An 18,148-nucleotide genomic window follows, 5' to 3' on the forward strand; every position below is an offset into this window, starting at 1 on the left:
CAGTTAATAATATAGCTTAAATTTTTTTCCATGTCAACACATATTTTTAAATACCTCATTTATAAAATGGTGCCATGGTATTGCTGTAATTTTAATAGTAATTAAAATTAATCACTCACTATTGAAAATTATGCTGAAATAAATATCTATTGGAGCCCTGGTGGCACAGTGACGGTCATGGATTGAATTATAACTACCCAAAATATGTGTCAACTTGGTTAGGCCATGATTCCCAGTATTATATGGTTGTCCTCCATTTTGTGATTGTAATTTAGGGTAGGATTGTAATACCCTTACTGAGGTCACATCCCTGGGGTGTGGCCTGCACCAACTTTTATCTCTCAAGAGATAAAAGGAAAGGGAAATGAGCAGAGAGGGGGAAACTCATACCACCAACAAAGCAGTACCTGAAGCAAAGCGAGTCGTTTGGACCGGGTTCATGTCCATGTTCAGAGAAGCTCCTAGTTCAGGGGAAGATTGATGAGAAGGCTGACAGAGAGAGAAAGCCTTCCCCTGGAGCTGACACCCTGAATTTGGACTTTTAGCCTACTTTACTGTGAGGAAATAAACTTCTCTTTGTTAAAGCCATCCATTTGTGGTATTTCTGTTAGAGCAGCACTAGATGACTAAGACGGTGGCTAAGAGCTATGGCAAGCTATAGCTGCTAACCAAAATGTCGGCAGTTTGAATCCATCAGCGGCTTCTGGGAACCCATATGAGCCAGTTCTACTGTTTCCTAAATGGTCGCTATGAGTCAGAATCGACTCGATGGCAATGGGTTGGTTTGTTTGCTTTATATATTACATACACATGAGTATTAATTTTTCTTTGGGAGAGATCCCTGAAAGTAGACTCACTGCCCCCCGTCCAAAATGCATATCTTAGTTTTTAAAGATTCAACTCATCCTACATAAAAGGTTACAAAAACTGTGACAGGTCTGAGATTTTACCCCACTTGTCGGCTAACAAGTTTCATGAGTGGTGGCAGAGGATGTCAGGCTCCTGGGTCAGAGATAAAGGACTTTATTACTGGTGGCACAGCAAGCACCATGACCTTCATATCTGCATTGATTCCCCTTTCCCCCAAGTGCCCAGGTGGATATTGCACATGCAATAGGTTTGCATAACAGCCGAGGAATGCCAGGCTTAGTGAACCCAAATCTTTTATAATGGGCTGCCAGCAGACAGACCTACCCTCTTCCCTGCAAGGAGACTTTAGCTTTATTATACTGGATAGTAAGCAAATCTGCCTTTTGCCCCAAACCCATTGCTGTCAAGTCGATTCGGATTCATAGCAACCCTATAGGACCGAGTAGAACTGCCCCATAGAGTTTCCAGGAAGAGCCTGGTGGATTCAAACTGTCAACCTTTTAGTTAGCAGCCATAGCCCTTAACCACTACCCCACCAGGGTTTCCTTGGCTCCAAAGGGAAACACTGTTTCTTTCAATGCTGTTCCCTATACAAACATCCTTGGAACTGTAGCCCAGAACAAAAATACAGTTAGTGTCTCTACTCATAAAACATGCAGATACATGAAAGCCATGGAGAATTGTCTCCCAACAAGGAAGGAGTTGAGCCTATTTCCTCTTCCACCAAAGGCTCATGAACATATCTGTTTCCATATGCCCTCACTAAACACTGGATGATTGAATTTTTGTTTTTTTAACATTTTCATAATCTAATGTGAAAATACAAGATTAGTTCTTGTCATAATTTGCCAATTGTATTAACCAATGAGTTAGGTGAACATATGTTCTTGCTTATATGAGTTGCTTGTGAATTGCCAATACTGTTGATTACCTGTACTTACGTTTTGCCACTAATTTTATTGGTTCATCTTCTTGTTATTTGTAAGAGCTCTTTATATTTTCTAGATATGAATTCTTTTTTTATTTTATATAGAACAATCTTATTCTCTCTGTCTCTTATTTCTTTTAGCTTTGTTTGCAGAGGCTTCCACTGTACAGATATATTTATATATGGTCTCTTATGTGAAACTTATTTTTTACTGGCAATATGGAATTTTGTTGGCCTTGATAGTTAGCATTTAGGACACCTGAATTTTTCTTACAAATCTTTCTCACTTGATTTTTTTATTTAGGTTTTCTCCTAACCAATTTTTAAGACATAAGTATTCTATTTAAAAATATCAAAATACGCAATGCCAAGATAATAACCAATAACACTAAACATCTTTTCCCAAATTGAAAGGTCTGTGAAAATTCATAGTGAACATATTTTTTTTAAAGTCTTCCAGAAGTTTTATTAAAAAAAAAAAAAAAACATTGTTTAACTCAACATATCCAAATCTTTCCTTGGACATCAGAAATTTTAAAAAATTCCATATAATCTCTAATAACATCTTGTGGGGTACTTTTATTCTATGGAGGCACAGAAAGGCAGCCAAATGTAGTGGTTACAAGCAGGGTCCCTGAAACCAGACTGCTCTGAGTTCAAATCCCACCTTCACCACTTATTAATTGTATGATATTGGAAAAGTTACTTAACTTTTCTATAGCTAGGTTTTCTCACCTATGAAATGGCAATGATCACAGAATATATTTCATGGGGGTGAGGTCATTGAGGATTATTGTGGAACATTCTGAGAATGCTGCTCTTGGATAGCTGACCTCTATCATTATTTGAAGAATCAATACCATTATAAAATTTAAAAAGAAAAAAGCTCAGTTAATCAGTGACCTTCTAGATTGTGTCACCCAGAGCTGGCCATGTGAGAAGAAATTGCTCTATTGACCATTGTTGTTACATGCCTTCGAATCGGTTCTGACTCATAGCGACCCTATGTATAACAGAATGAAACACTGCCCGGTCCTGCACCATTCTCACAATCTTTACTATGTTTGAGCTCATTGCTGCAGCCAGTGTGTCAATCCATCTCATTGAGGGTCTTCCTCTTTTTTGGTGACTCTCTACTTTACCAAGCATGATGTCCTTCTCCAGGGACTGATCCCTCCTGATACCATGTCCAAAGTAGGTGAGATGAAGTCTCACCATCCTCGCTTCTTAAGGAGCATTCTGGCTGTAATTCTTCCAAGACATATTTGTCCATTTTTCTGGAAGTTCATGTTATATTCAGTGATCTTCACCAACACCATAATTCAAAGGCATTAATTCTTCTTCAGTCTACCTTATTCTTTGTCCAGCTATTGCATGCATATGAGGCAACTGAAATATCATGACTTGGATCAGGATCACCTTAGTCCTCAAAGTGACATCTTTGTCTTTTAACTCTTGAAAGGGTTATTTTGTGGCAGATTTGCCCAATGCAATATGTCATTTAATTTCTTGACTACCGCTTCCATGGGTGTTGATTGTGGATTCAAGTAAAATGCAATCCCTAATAACTTCAATATTTTCTCTGTTTGTCATGATGTTGCTTATTGGTCCAGTTGTGAGGATTTTTGTTTTCTTTATGTTGAGGTGAAATCCGTACTGAAGGCTGTAGTCATTGATCTTTACCAGTAAGTGCTTCAAGTTCTCTTCACTTTCAGCAAGCAAGGTTGTGTCATCTGCATATTGCAAGTTGTTAATGAGTCTCTCCAACCCTGATGCTATGTTCTTCTTCATATAGTCCACCAAAAAAAAAAAAAAACCCGTTGCCATCGAGTTGATTCTGACTCATAGCAACCCTATAGGACAGAGTAGAACTGCTCCATAGGGTTTCCAAGGAGCGCCTGGTGGATTTGAACTGCCGACCTATTGGTTAGCAGCCATAGTTCTTAACTACTATGCCACCAGGGTTTCCAGCTTCTCAGATTATTTGCTCAGCATACAGATTGAATAAATATGGTGAAAGGATACAACCCTGATGCACACCCTTCCTGATTTTAAACCAGGCAGTATCCCCTTGTTCTATTCAAATGACTGCCTCTTGGTCTATGTATCCAGTTCCTCATGAGCACAATTAAATGTTCTGGAATTCTCATCCTTTGCAATGTTATCCATAATTTGTTATTATCCACATAATGGAATGACTTTGCATAGTCAATAAGACACAGGTAAACATCTTTTTGATGTCTGTTTTCAGCCAAGATCCATCTGACATCAACAATGACATCCCTGGTTCCACGTCCTTTTTTGAACCTGGCTTGAATTTCTGGCTTTCCCCTCTCATTGTACTGCTACAATCCTTTTTGAATGATCTTCAGCAAAATTTTACTTGTGTGTGATATTAATGATATTGTTCGATAATTTCCATTTTCTATTGGATCACCTTTCTTTGGAATGGACACAAATATGGATCTCTTTCAGTTGGTTGGCCAAGTAGCTGTCTTCCAAATTTCTTGGCGTAGATGAAAAATCATTTTTGATGATTTTCAATTTTCCTAGGTTTATTCTTCGTACACTTCCATGTTCCAATTTTTAATGGATGTTTGCAACTGTTTCTTCTCATTTTGAGTCATCCCACATCAATAAATGAAGTCCCAAAAGCTTTACTCCATCCACATCATTAAAGGCAACACTACTTTAAGGAGGCATCTCTTCCCCAGTCATATTTTGAGTGCCTTCCAATCTGAGGGGCTCATCTTCCAGCACTATATCAGACAGTGTTCCACTGCTGATCATAAGATTTTCACTGGCCAGTTATTTTAGAAGTATTCTATTGATAGTAAATGCCTATGATTCCATAGCATCTGCCCTTGAGGCTTTCGCTTGGGGTTCATACTGAAAGCACTATTTATTTTTCTCTCTCCACAGCATCTTTATATCTATGCCAGTTCTCTACCTTCTGAAGTCATGTGGATTCTTGGTGTACTCCAATTACAACTACCTTGCCGTATGACTGCTTATCTATTTGAAAAGCAGCCCCAAGTGAATTTTGTATATGCTATTTAGCTTGCATTCTAAGCATCGTAAACACTCCACGAAGTGTGCAGAAAATCCATCTAACTGTTGTGTTGTCACATGGTAACAGACAAACAAGAAATTAATTTTATTTTTGTTAATTTCATCCTAAGAACACTCCTAGACACATTCTATTTTTAAAGCTTCATTTCAAGTACCCTGTAATGAGATATGTTCACATATTCCCTTTCCTTCGACTCAAATATCAGCCACCTATTATTTTTAAGTGTGTGTTATGGAAAAGAGATTCTTTTTAAACTTATGTCTCTCTGTGTGTGATATTGTGAAAATTTTTTTTTTAGGTTCAGCAGAGTTAATGACCTGTCCAAAGCTATCTATGCTGAAAAACCACATAATGACCTACAAAACATCCTGTCATCTTTCAAAAAATTTTTGCTCGTACTCTGTAGGCAAGGCTGGCAAGAGAGGTAAAAATCCACATCTGCAGTGTTTAAGGAGAGATCTGTTTATGTTAAGGATTTGAAGAGTAAAACAAAAATGAATCTCTCTGCCTTGATTTTAGTATTTACTGGACACATCTAGCTAATAGAATAAGCATCAACTCTAGATAAAATGCATGATTATTTTTGCTCATTATTTTTTACTTGATTTAAATTGTGGTCTGGGTAAGGGATTCTCCAGGAGGGAAATGAACTGGCTGAAAAGAGGCATCAAAAGATGGTGCACAACTAGGTGAATTCATCACAGCCCAGATGCTGGTGCTCAGTGGAAAGGCTCAGCAATTTGATTTGGTCAGCATACAGAACCAATCAGGCATAGAGTCAAAGTAAACCATACAAGCAGGGTTCCATTGGCAGGACCAGAACATTTAATCCCTGAAGGCAGAGTTCTATGGTAAGCCAATTTACAATCCAAAGTGTCTGGGAAGAAGTGAAATTTGACCAAGAGGAATTAGTTGTATGATTTGAATTATTAGTGGCATGATAATTTGCTAGACTGAGATTCCATCACATCAACATGGCCAAAAAGGAATGAACTGGTTGGTTGTTTTCACTTTGGAGCCTGGGTTCTTCTCTCCTGGTCAGAGTCTGGATGAGCACCATTAATGTCTAGCTCCTGATATTTCCCCTATTCATGCCCCAAGCTCACTGTCTTCTTTTCTCCACCATGTATTTCTCCCCAAGAGCTGCATTATCATCAACTAGATTCCATCTTACTCAGTTACAATCACAGTCCAGTCCTGCCTTCTGGAGAAACATCAGGATTTTCTTAATAGAGATTTGCCTACTTCTCATCTTTGGCCACACATTTACACACCAGCTCTATTAGTCCTGGTACAGATGACTAAAAATCCATTCAGGGCTAATTTTTAAAATGTAACTTTCATGGCATCCAGACTTCCTGTAGCTATGGAGGCTGGATGAACATCCGAAACTATTGCTCTGAGATAATCCTTAAACCTTAAACCAAAAATACTTGCTGAGTCGAAGCCAACGTGGTGCTATGGACAGAAGAACCCTGCTGTCCTTCCACAGCAAAGACTGGAAAAACTAAGTACAACAGAGACAAATGTCAATCCTGGGATCCTAAGCATCAAATGAAGAGATAAATAACTCAATCAAACACCAAATGGAATAAGAAATTGACAGAGACCGAGGAGAGATACGGAGCGGAGTTCTCTTACCAGCTAATACAGCACAGATTTATCATCTTGGACTCCTCTCTGAGATCTGCAGACAGGGAGTATGAGAAAGCAGCTTCACAGAGCTCCCAGCTAGAGACAGGAACACCCAGTAACCACTGATACACGCTTTCCCACCCCCTACACTTCATCCCCCTTCTCCAACTCCACCACTTCCCAGCAGGCTATGATCACTCGGCCGGGAGGTGCCGGCTCTGTGCCAAGTGGATTCGCCCCACCCACACCACCCGGCTCCTTCAGTGCCATTTCTTTGTTGCTGGTGTTGCTTTTTTCAGATTCTTTTGGTTTCTTCCCTCTCTCTCACCTCCTCTTCTTCCTTTCTCTGGAACTCCCGGGTCCGTGTACCATCTCCGCTTGTTCTTATCAGGCTGTGAAGCGCTGCTTGGCTGGAGAATGGCTTCCCCAGTCTGTGCAGCCATGCCAGTGGTCACTGGGGGCGTTTCTTTTCTTTTTTTTTTTTACACTTATTTTTTCTTTTTCCTTTTTGTTTTTCTTCATTTCTCAGTTTCTCATCTCTCTCTACTTTCCTTCTTTTCCTGTCTCCTGAATACCTGGTGCTGTGTGCCATCACCACCACTTCTAGACAGGCCATGCCCCAAGGCCTGGGAGCCACTTCCCTGGTTGCAGGTGGGATCCCTGTGGCATTTCTTTCTTTTTTTAATTTTTTATTTCTCTTTTCCTTTTTGTTTTTTGCCATTTCTCGGCTTCTCGTCTCTCCACTCTAATGGCAGGCTCCCTCAGCACTTTTTTGTTTTTTGGCTCCTGTTTCTCTCTCCTCTTTCTCTCCTTTCCTATACCTGCTTAGTTCCACATATCACAACCTCTTCCATCCCTCCTGCCTATCTGCAGCATGTGCTGAACATCACACCCCTGAGCAGCACAGGCATGGCCTACCAGAACCTGCCCTGCACTGACCCCTGTCCTGTCCTGTCAGCCCCAGTACATGCCACAAACAACCCATCCAGCTCCTCCCCTTCAGCTGGACCTGCCACACCATAGCTGAGCGACTGGCCTTCCCCATTGGACAAGGAGGTGAAAAGTATCATGCTCAGAAACGAGCAAACAACAAAGAATGCACAGCCTGCCTGCTGAGATATAACTAAATTAAACAAAAAAGCAAGACAAAACAAATCTCCAATCAATAAATGCAGAAAATAACTACTAAATGTCCCGAAGACAGCAGACAATATAAAAACAAACAAACAAGCAAAAAAGAGTGGTTCCAGTAGGCATCCAAAATAAAACACCAAGTGACTTTCCAGTAGAAGAAAAGGCACTGGAACTACCTGATAGAGAATTTAAATCTCTAATATTCAGAGCTATCCAAGAGTTGAAGTTAAAAAGCAGACAAAATGAGGAAAAAATAAACAAATTCATGGAAAAGACAGACAAAACAATGGAGCAGTTCAGGAAAAGAATACAGGAACAAAATGTCAAAATAAATTCACAACTAAAAATCATACAAAAACAACAATTAGAAATCCAAAAGATAAACAACAAGATTTCATAAATGCACAGTGTCATAGAGGTCTGAGGAACAGGTTTGAAACAATGGAAGACAGGATCAGTGAAATTGAAGGTAAATATTTACATACCGCATTGTTTGAGGAAAAATCAGAAAAAAGAATGAAGAAAATGAAGAAATCAAAAGCAAAAATTTTCGAGTGATTGGAGTTCCAGGACAGGGGGAGAAAATGGAAAACACACAGAGGATTATTGAAGAACTGCTGACAGAAAACTTCCCTAATATCATGAAAGATGAAAAGTGGACTATCCAGGAAGCTCAATGAACCCCTTATAGGATAGACCTCAAAAGGAAATCACCAAGGCATATCATAATTGCACTCGTTAAAACCAAAAACAAAGAAAGAATTCTGAGAGCAGCTAAAGAAAAATAAAAAGTCACTTACAGAGAGGAAACAATAAGACTAAGCTCTGATTACTCAGCAGAAACCATGCAGGCAAGAAGGCAATGGGATGACATATAAAAATCCTTGAAAGAAAAAAATTACCAACCAAGAATGGTATATACTGCAAAACTCTTATTCAAATATGATGCTGAAATTAAGACATTTCCAGATAAACAGAAATTAAGGGGATATATAAAAACCAAACAAAACTTACAAGAATTATTAAAGGGAGTCCTTTGGTTTGAGAAGAAACAACATCAGACCACAGCCTGAATCTAGGACGCAAGATCACACCAGCCAGATACCAACCTAGGAAATGAACTCTCAAGGATTATGCAAAACAAAAAGATTTACAACAGGGAACCAGCGAAGTTAATCTGTAAATAACAACAGTGTCAGAACAATAAAAGAGGGAACAAACGGTGTAGGTATAGAACTTTCTAATGGAGAGGAAGGCAAACGATTACCAAATAATAAAAGACTGGTTTGAACCTGGAAAGATGCAGGTAAATTTCAAGGTAAACACAAAGAATGTTAACAAACCTACTCATCAAAAATAAAGAAGAAAAACAAAGGCTCAGTAAAAACAAAATCTACAAAAACAAAAGAAATTAAAAAAAAATCCACAAACAAAAGGAATTCAGTACAGGAGAGTAAGAGGAACAAGGAAAATGTCAGCAGCACCACAAAAAGAAGGCAGTACAAAATGACAGCAATAAACTCATACCTAATTACACTGAACGTCAATGGCCTAAATGTACCCATAAAGAGAGAGAGTGACAGAATAGATTTTAAAAAACACAGGATCCATCAATATGCTGTCTACAAGAGACACACCTTGGACACAAAGAAGTAAATTTATTAAAAATTAAAGGATGGAAAAAAATATATCAAGCAAATACCTATGAAAAAAGAGCAGGAGTGGCAATACTAATCTCAGATAAAATGGAATTTAAAACAAAATCCACCATAAAAGACAAAGAAGGGCATTATATAATGATTAAAGGGATGATCCGTCATTAAGATATAACCATAATAAATGACTATGCACCCAATGACAGGGCTCCAAAATACATAAACTCTAACAGCACTGCAAGGAGAAATTGACAGTTCTATAATAATAGTAGGAGATTTCAACAAACCACTCTTGGTAATGGACAGAATGTTTAGAAAGAAACTCAACAAAGATACAGAAGAGCTAAAGGCCACAGTCATCTAACTTGAACTCATAGACATATATAGAACACTCCACCCAACAGCTGCAAAGTACACATTCCTTTCCAACACACATGGAATGTTTTCCAGAATAGACCACATCCTGGGCCACAAAGCAACCCTCAACAAAATCCAAAACATTTAGATAAAACAAAGTATCTTCTCTGATTACAACACCATCAAAGTAGAAATTAACAAGAAGAACAGCAAGGAAAAAAATCAATTACATGGAAATTGAATAACACCCTGCTTTAAAACCACTGGGTAGTAGAAGAAATCAAAGATGAAATAAAAAAATTCCTAGAATCAAACAAGAATTAAAACACATCGTACTAAAACCTTTGGGACACAACAAAGGTAGTGCTCAGAGGTCAATTTATACCAATAGATGCACACATCAAAAAAGAACAAATGGACAAAATCAAAACATTAGTTACACAACTCGAACAGAGAAAGAGAACAGCAAAAGGAGCCCATAGCCACCAGAAGAAAGGAAATAATAAAGACCAGAGGAGAAATAAATGAAATAGAGAATAGAAAAACAATAGAAAGAATCAACAAAATCGACAAACCACTGGCCAAATTGACAAAAGAAAAACAAGAGAGAGAGAACGCAAATAACCCAAATAAGAAATGAAATAGGGGACATACAACAGACCCAACTGAAATTAAAGGGATCATAACAGAGTACTATGAGAAACTATACTCCAATAAATTTGAAAACCTAGAGGAAATGGCTGAATTTCTAGAAACACACTACCTATCCAAAATAACACAAAATGATATTGAAAATCTGAACAGACCCATAGCAAGAGAAGAGATTGAAAAGATTAAAAAAACTCTCAACAAAAAAAAAGTCCTGGACCAGATGGCTTCAATGAATAATTCTACCAAACATTCAGAGAAGAACTTACACCAAATCAGTACTACTCAAATTATTTCAGAACATAGAAAAGGAAAGGATACTTCTAAATTCATTCTATGAAGTCAGCATAACCCTGATACCAAAACCAGACAGACACCACAAAAAAAGAAAATTAGAGACCAATATCTCTCATGAATATAGATGCAGAAATTCTCAACAAAATTCTAGCCAATAGAATTCAGCATCATATCAAAGAAAATAATACACTACGACCAAGTGAGATTCATACCAAGTATGCAAAGATAGGTTAACATTAGAAAATCAATCAACGTAATCCACCACATTGTTAAAAGAATCACATGATCATCTCAATCAATGCAGAAAAGGCATTCGACAAAGACCAACACCGATTCCTGATAAAAACTCTCAATAAAATAGTTATAGAACGGGAATTCCTCAACATAATAAAGGGCACCTATAGGGTCGTTATGAGTCGGAATCGACTCGACAGCACTGGATTTGGTTTTTGGTTTGGTTATACAAAACCAACAGCCAACATCATTCTTGATGGAGAGAGGCTGAAAATATTCCCCTTGAGAACAGGAGCAAGACAAGATGCCCTTTATTACCACTCCTATTTCACATTGTGCTGGAAGTCCTAGCTAGAGCAATAAGGCAAGAAAAAGAAATAAAGGGTATCCAAATTGGTAATGAAGAAGTAAAACTGTCCCTATGTGCAGATGATATGATACTATACATAGGAAACCCAAGAGACTCCATGAGAAAACTACTGAAACTAGTTCAGCAGAGGAGCAGGATACAAGATCTACAAAAATTAGTTGGATTCCTATACACCAAGAAAGAGAACTATAAAAGGAAACTAGGAAAACAATGCCATTTATAAAATAACCCCTAAAAAAATAAAATGCTTAGGAATAAATCTAACCAGGGATGTAAAAGACCTGTAGAAAGAAAACTACAAAACACTATTATAAGAAACCAAGAGATCTACATACAATGCTCATGGATAGGTAGACTCAACATTGTGAAAATGACAATTCTACCCGAAACAGTCTACAAATACAATGCAATCCCAATCCAGATACCAACAACATTCTTTAAAAAGATGGAAAAACTAATCATTAACTTTATATGGAAAGGGAAGAGGCCCCAGATAAGTAAAGCACTATTGAAGAAGAAGAGTAAATAAAAAGAAAGACCAGACTTGCTGGCCTAACAGAGACTGGAGAAACCCCGAGAGTATGGCCCCCAGACACCTTCAGCTCAGTAATGAAGCCACTCCTGAGGTTCTCCCTTTGGCCAAAGATTGCACAGGCCCATAAAACAAAATGAGACTAAAGGGGCACACTAGCCCTGGGGCAAAGACTAGAAGGCAGGAGGGGACAGAAAAGCTGGTAACAGGGAACCTAAGGTTTAGAAGGGAGAGTATTAACGTGTCGTGGGCTTGTTAACTAATGTCATAAAACAATATGTGTACTAACTGTTTAATGAGAAACTAGTTCTGTAAACTTTCTTCTAAAGTACAATAAAAACAAATATATTAAAAAAAAAGAAGAAAAAGAGCAAAGTAGGAGGACTCATACTACCTGACCTCAGAACCTACTATACAGCTACGGTAGTCAAAACAGCCTGGCATTGGTACAATGACAGATACATTGATCAGTGGAACAGAATTGAGAATCCAGATGTAAATCCATCCACCTGTGGTGACCTGATCTTGGACAAGGGCCTAAAGTCCATCGAATGGGGAAAAGTCAGTCTTTTTAACAAATGGTGCTGGCAAACTGGAAGTCCATCTGCAAAAAAATGAAACAGGACCCATACCTCACACCATACACAAAAATTAATTCAAAATCGATCAAAAACCTAAATATAAAACCAAAAACTATAAAGATCACAGAAGAAAAATTAGGATCAACGCCACAAAAAAACCCAGTGCCGTCAGGATCAATGCTAGAGGGCCTAATATACAGCATTAACAGGATACAAAACGTAATTACCAGCACACAAACTCCAGAGGATAAGCTAGATAAATGGGATCATCTAAAAATTAAACACTTATGCTCATCAAAAGACTTCACCAAAAGAACAAACTAGGAAAAAGTTTTTTGGCTATGAGAAATCCGACAGTGGTCTAATCTCTAAAATCTACAGGAAAATCCAATGCCTCTACAATAAAAAGACAAATAATCCAATTCAAAAATGGGCAAAGAAAAAGAACAGACACTTCACCAAAGAAGACATCGAAGGGGCTGACAGACACATGAGGAAATGCCCAGTATCACTAGCCATTAGAGAAATGTAAATCAAAACCACAATGAGATACCATCTCACCCCAGCTTTACTGGCGTGAATAAAAAAAAACAGGAAATAACAAATGTTGGAGAGGCTGCAGGAAATTGGAACTCTTTTTTTTTTTATGCACTGCTGGTAGGAATGCAAAATGATACTGCCTTTTTGGAAAACAATATAGCGCTTCCTTAGAAAGCTAGAAATAGAAATACCATTTAATCCAGCAACCCCACTCCTAGGAATATATCCTAGAGAAATAAGAGTCATCACACATATGGACATATGCACACCCATGTTCATTGCAGCATTGTTCATAATAGCAAAAAGATGGAAACAACCTAGATGCCTATCAACAGATAAATGGATAATCAAACTGTGGTTTACATACACACAATGGAGTATTATGCAACAATAAAGAACAATGATGAACCTGTGAAGCATCTTATAACATGAATGAATCTGGAGGACATTATGCAGAGTGAAATAAGTCAATCAAAAAAGGACAAATATTGTATGAGACCATTACTGTAAAAACCTTCATGAGAAGGTTTACACACAAAAAGAAATAATCTTTGATGGTTACAAGGGAGGGAAGGGGTGGGGATAGAAAAACACTAAACAGACAATAGGTAAGTGGTAACTTTGGTGAAGGATAAGACAGTACACAGTACTGGGGAAGCCAGCACAACCTGCACAAGGCAAGGTCATGGAAGCTCCATAGACACATCCAAAGTCCCTGAGGGACCTAATTGCTGGGCTGTGGGGACTATGGTCTCGGGGATCAGCTAGCTTAATTGGCATAACATAGTTTATAAAGAAAATGTTCTACAGTCTACTTTGGTGAGTAGCATCTGGGGCCTTAAAAGCCTGTGAGTGGCCATCTAGGATACCCCACTGGTCTTACCCCTTCAGGAGCAAGGAAGAAAGAAGAAAACTAAAGACACAAGGGAAAGATTAGTCCAAAGGACTAATGGACTACAACAACCACAGCCACCACCAGACTGAGTCCAGTACAACTAGAGGGTGCCTGGCTACCACACCACTGACTGCTCTGACAGATCACAATAGAGGGTCCTGGACAGAGCTGGAAAAAAAATGTGGAACATAATTCTAACTCACAAAAACGACCAGACTTACTGGCCTGACAGACTGGAGAAACCCTGAGAGTATGGCCCCCGGACACCCTCTTAGCTCAGTAATGAAGTCACTCTTGAGGTTCACCCTTCAGCCAAAGATTCAAACCCAACCCAGTGCCATTGAGTTGATTCCGACTCATAGCAACCCTATAGGACAGAGTAGAACTGCCCCATAGAGTTTCCAAGGAGCGACTGGCGGATTCGAACTGCCAACCCTTTTGTTAGCAAGTGTAGCACTTAACCACTATGCCACCAGGGTTTCCAGCCAAAGATTAGACAGGCCCATAAAATAAAACGAGACCAAAGGGGCACACCAGCCCAGGGGCAAAGACTAGAAGGCAGGAGGGGAGAGGAAAGCTGGTGATTGGGAACCCAAGGTCAAGAAGGGAGAGTGTTGACATGCTGTGGGGTTGGTAACCAATGTCGTAAAACAATGTGTGTATTAACTGTTTAATGAGAAGCCAGTTTGTTCTGTAAACCTTCATCTAAAGTACAATTTTAAAAAATCTGCTGAAATCTTCTTAAAATCAAACAATAATTTTGCTTAATTAGTAAAGTATTTCTGTCTCGAGCATTATGCTCTTTTAAGATCTATCTATATGGGATCAAATTGACAACAGCAACTCAAAAGATTAGACAGAAGCTTAGAGAGCAGTTAGTTTATGTTAATGGGGGAGGAACAGCTCAGAAAAGTGGGTGAGAATGGCTGCACAACTTGAATGTAATCAGTGTCACTGAATTGTACATGTAGAAACTGTTGAATTGGTGTATGTTTTGCTGTGTATATTCTCAACAACTGTAAAAATAAAATACGTGAAAAAAAAAAAAGAAGTTCAAAACAAAACAGAATTAACTCGCACAGGGCAATTTTATTTTCTTCTATCTTTGCTTGATTTCCTGACTTCTCTGTTACCTTTATGTGCTGCCTATGGTGTTATTCACCCATTGCTATCAAGTCAGTTCTGACTCATAGTGATCCTACAGAACAAAGCAGAACTGCCCCCATAGGGTTTCCAAGGCTATAAATCTTTATGGAAGCAGACTGTCACATCTTTCTTCTGTGGAGAGGCTGCTGGGTTCAAACTGCTGACCTTTTGATTGGCAGCCAAGTGCTTTAACCACTGTGCCACCAGGGCTCCATATGGTATTATTACTCTCACTTTATTCACCTCATAGGGCAAACCCTTGAGTTTTTAGAGGGCATACTTGCATTTACAGCTCAAGGTATGGATAACCATAAGCTTTAGGTCAAGCATTTTTATAGCCCCCAACTCCCTGAATGGAAACCCTGGTGGTGGTGTGGTTAAGTGCTATGGCTGCTAATCAAAAGGTCGGCAGTTTGAATCTACCAGGCACTCCTTGGAAACTCTATGGAGGCAGTTCTACTCTGACTTATAGGGTTGCTATGAGTCAGAATCAACTTGATGGCACCAGATTTTGTTTTTTGGTTTTAACCCCTTGAATAATTTCTAAACACAATCCTATAGAGTATAAGCATAAAAAAAAAAAAAAAGCATAGGACATTCTAAATCTCTGACATTTCAAACACAAAATTTGTCTTAATTAAACCCGGTTATTTTTTTTTTATATAGAAAAAAAATTTTTTTCTATAATGTCATTCACTGAGTCACCAAATTAGTTTTCCAGCATAAAACCAGATAAGACACACAAAGGGTGGAAAAACCAATTGCGTTCTCTACCTGAGGAAACCACAGTTGACAGTGATGAGAAAACCAAAGTGGGAACACTGCTTTAGCCTTTCTGAAAATCCCCTTTTGCTCTTAACCCTATTGCTTCCTGTTCATGTCAACCTTGGGGCCCTTTGATCCTTGCTGTGTCTAGGGCTTTGGATATGGAAAAAAAGGCCTGGCATAAACCCAGAGAGTCTGCACTGATGTGAGCATTTCAGTTCTGAGTCATTTCAGCAAAGTTCTGGTTTGGTGCACAATGTATGGAACAAACACATGGGGGCTTTGGAGAGTTGGGGAGGCTCTGGATAAGATCCCATCCTTGCAGATCTCCTGAGACTTTGAGGTCAGCTTGACCTTAGGGCTAATGCCAGGCTTCAAAGCAGCCTTTGAGTATGTATCTAATTGTGCCTGGAAGCCTGGCTACAGCCCAGCAAACCAAGTGTAACTTGCATGTAGACTGTAGTTCATGGAGCTGGGGGAAAGTTGAGGGACACTGTATTGGGATGATAGCAAATCACAAAACCAGGTAGATCACCCTAAGAGTCATCATTCTAAAGGAGCTGGACAGAGAGAATCTAGGTGTTAGGCTGATGAAAGAATGTGTTTAAGAGTTAGGACGAGAAGCAGGACCTGGCAAGTGTAGCTTTAAAACATCTGTTTTGCAGTATATGGTACACACCTAGAATAATTCAAAAACAACTATGCACATTTTGAGATATATACACCCATATTGAGAATAAGACATTACTCAATACACTTGAAGCCCCTCTGCGTCCCTCTCTGACCCCAGAAAAAAGAAAAAACCCAGAGGTAATCACAATCCTGAATTTCCTGTGCATTTCCTTATATATATATATGCTACAAATATATATACATTTCTAAATTATATCCTTAATGTATATGTTAATCATTCTGCATGAATTCTTCTGTAACTTAATTTTTCATTCAACACTATGTGGGATATATTCAGGTTGATACAGGTAGCGCCAATTCGTGCTGTGGTCCTAGGAATCGGGAGGGAGGGAGGAACAATGATAGGGAGTCACTTAAGGGCCCTGAACTGTTGTGGACAGTCCAGACTGTGCACTTTGCGTTTCAAAGTGCTACCTCTATTTTACCTGTGAGTCAGCTGCGAGGGTGGTAATGGGATCTGACTGGCAGAGGAAGCTAATCATAATGGAAGAAATTAAATTTACATAGAGAACCTGGAATCAACTAATAAGTGATGTTTCATGGTAATAGGCACATCAAAAAAAAAAAAAACCCAAACCCGCTGCCATCCAGTTGATTCCGACTCATAGCGACCCTATAAGTCAGAGTAGAACTGCCCCACAGAGTTTCCAAGGAGCACTTGGTAGATTCAAACTGCCGACCTTTTGGTTAGCAGCCAAATGCTTAACCATGGTGCCACCAGGGCCCCAATAAACACACAGTATTTAAAAAAAGCGTGTTTTCTGATCGAAAAAGTTTGGGTTTCATTGAGTTAGCTATATCACTGTTTCAAAAATTAGACACTTTTACCAGTGCTATGGGGAAAATGGCCTAATTAATTTTTCTCTCCTTTGTTTTCTCTACCTTTTTAGTGTTTTCAGGTTTCTGTCCCAGCAAATCTGATCCCTGCTCTATAGATTTCTGAAGCTTTGAAGTTGAGCATCATTAGTGAAACTCAGCTGTCGTCTGACTGCATGCTGCAACAAAGGCTTTGGAGATCTTTTTCAGTTAAAACAATAATGACTTTTTTGGAATGTAATCCCAGTGGAGCCTGTTTTTTGTGTAGCCTGTTTTTTGTGTAGCCTGAAAAAATACCAAACCATCATTGGTTATTCAGCCGAGACCTTATAAAAACCACTTGACATTGAGCAATTGAGTGACCCTTAACTGATCAACAGGACTTTAACAATTGTGAATACTGATTCACTTTCTGGAACATTCGACCACTGCTATTCAGAGTTGCTGCTAAAATACCATGTCTAAGAACTCGGAGTACATCAATCTGTCATTTTTATTGGATCATGAGAAGGAAATGATTCTAGGAGTTCTAAAAAGAGATGAATATTTGAAAAAAGTGGAGGATAAGAGAATAAGGTAATGTTCTTTTATCTTTTCTGTTCTCCTTGACTGCTTTTTGCTTGCTTGAAGCAATTTAGATCAGAAATGGGGCAACTATGACTGCACTGCAGACAGTGGCTGTTGACTTCATGAGTTCCCAGAAGTAGCCCAATTATTAGAAAACATTTTTGACACTTTACCATTTATCCAGATGGGAGGAATGAATTGGGATAATAGTAAGATGTTGATGACATTGCCCATTTGCTAATGATTTCATAACTAGTAATTAAGAGTAAGGACTGCCCAAGTTTGAGTATGGGCTCTGGCATGTATTAGTTGTGTGACCTTGAGCAAGCCACTCAACTTCTCTATGCCTCAGTTTCCTCATAGGTAAAGCAAGGATAATAATAGTACTGACCTCATAAGTTTGTTGTAATGA

The 18,148-nt window shown here is 38.8% G+C and overlaps 1 protein-coding gene across 2 annotated transcripts in view; it reads left to right on the forward strand.

Annotated features, from left to right (window-relative positions):
* Positions 1-17,584: 17,584 nt before the first annotated feature.
* SYTL5 (synaptotagmin like 5) overlaps positions 17,585-18,148 on the forward strand; it is a 284,046-nt gene continuing 283,482 nt past the window's right edge. For both annotated transcript variants that reach the window (XM_064278136.1, XM_064278137.1), the window contains exon 1: positions 17,585-17,745. In XM_064278136.1, the coding sequence (XP_064134206.1) occupies positions 17,627-17,745 (119 nt within the window). In that variant the 5' untranslated portion in view covers positions 17,585-17,626. The remainder of the gene's footprint in view (positions 17,746-18,148) is intronic.

The sequence above is a fragment of the Loxodonta africana genome, chromosome X (genome assembly GCF_030014295.1).
Source record: "Loxodonta africana isolate mLoxAfr1 chromosome X, mLoxAfr1.hap2, whole genome shotgun sequence".
Classification (NCBI taxonomy): Eukaryota; Metazoa; Chordata; class Mammalia; order Proboscidea; family Elephantidae; genus Loxodonta; species Loxodonta africana.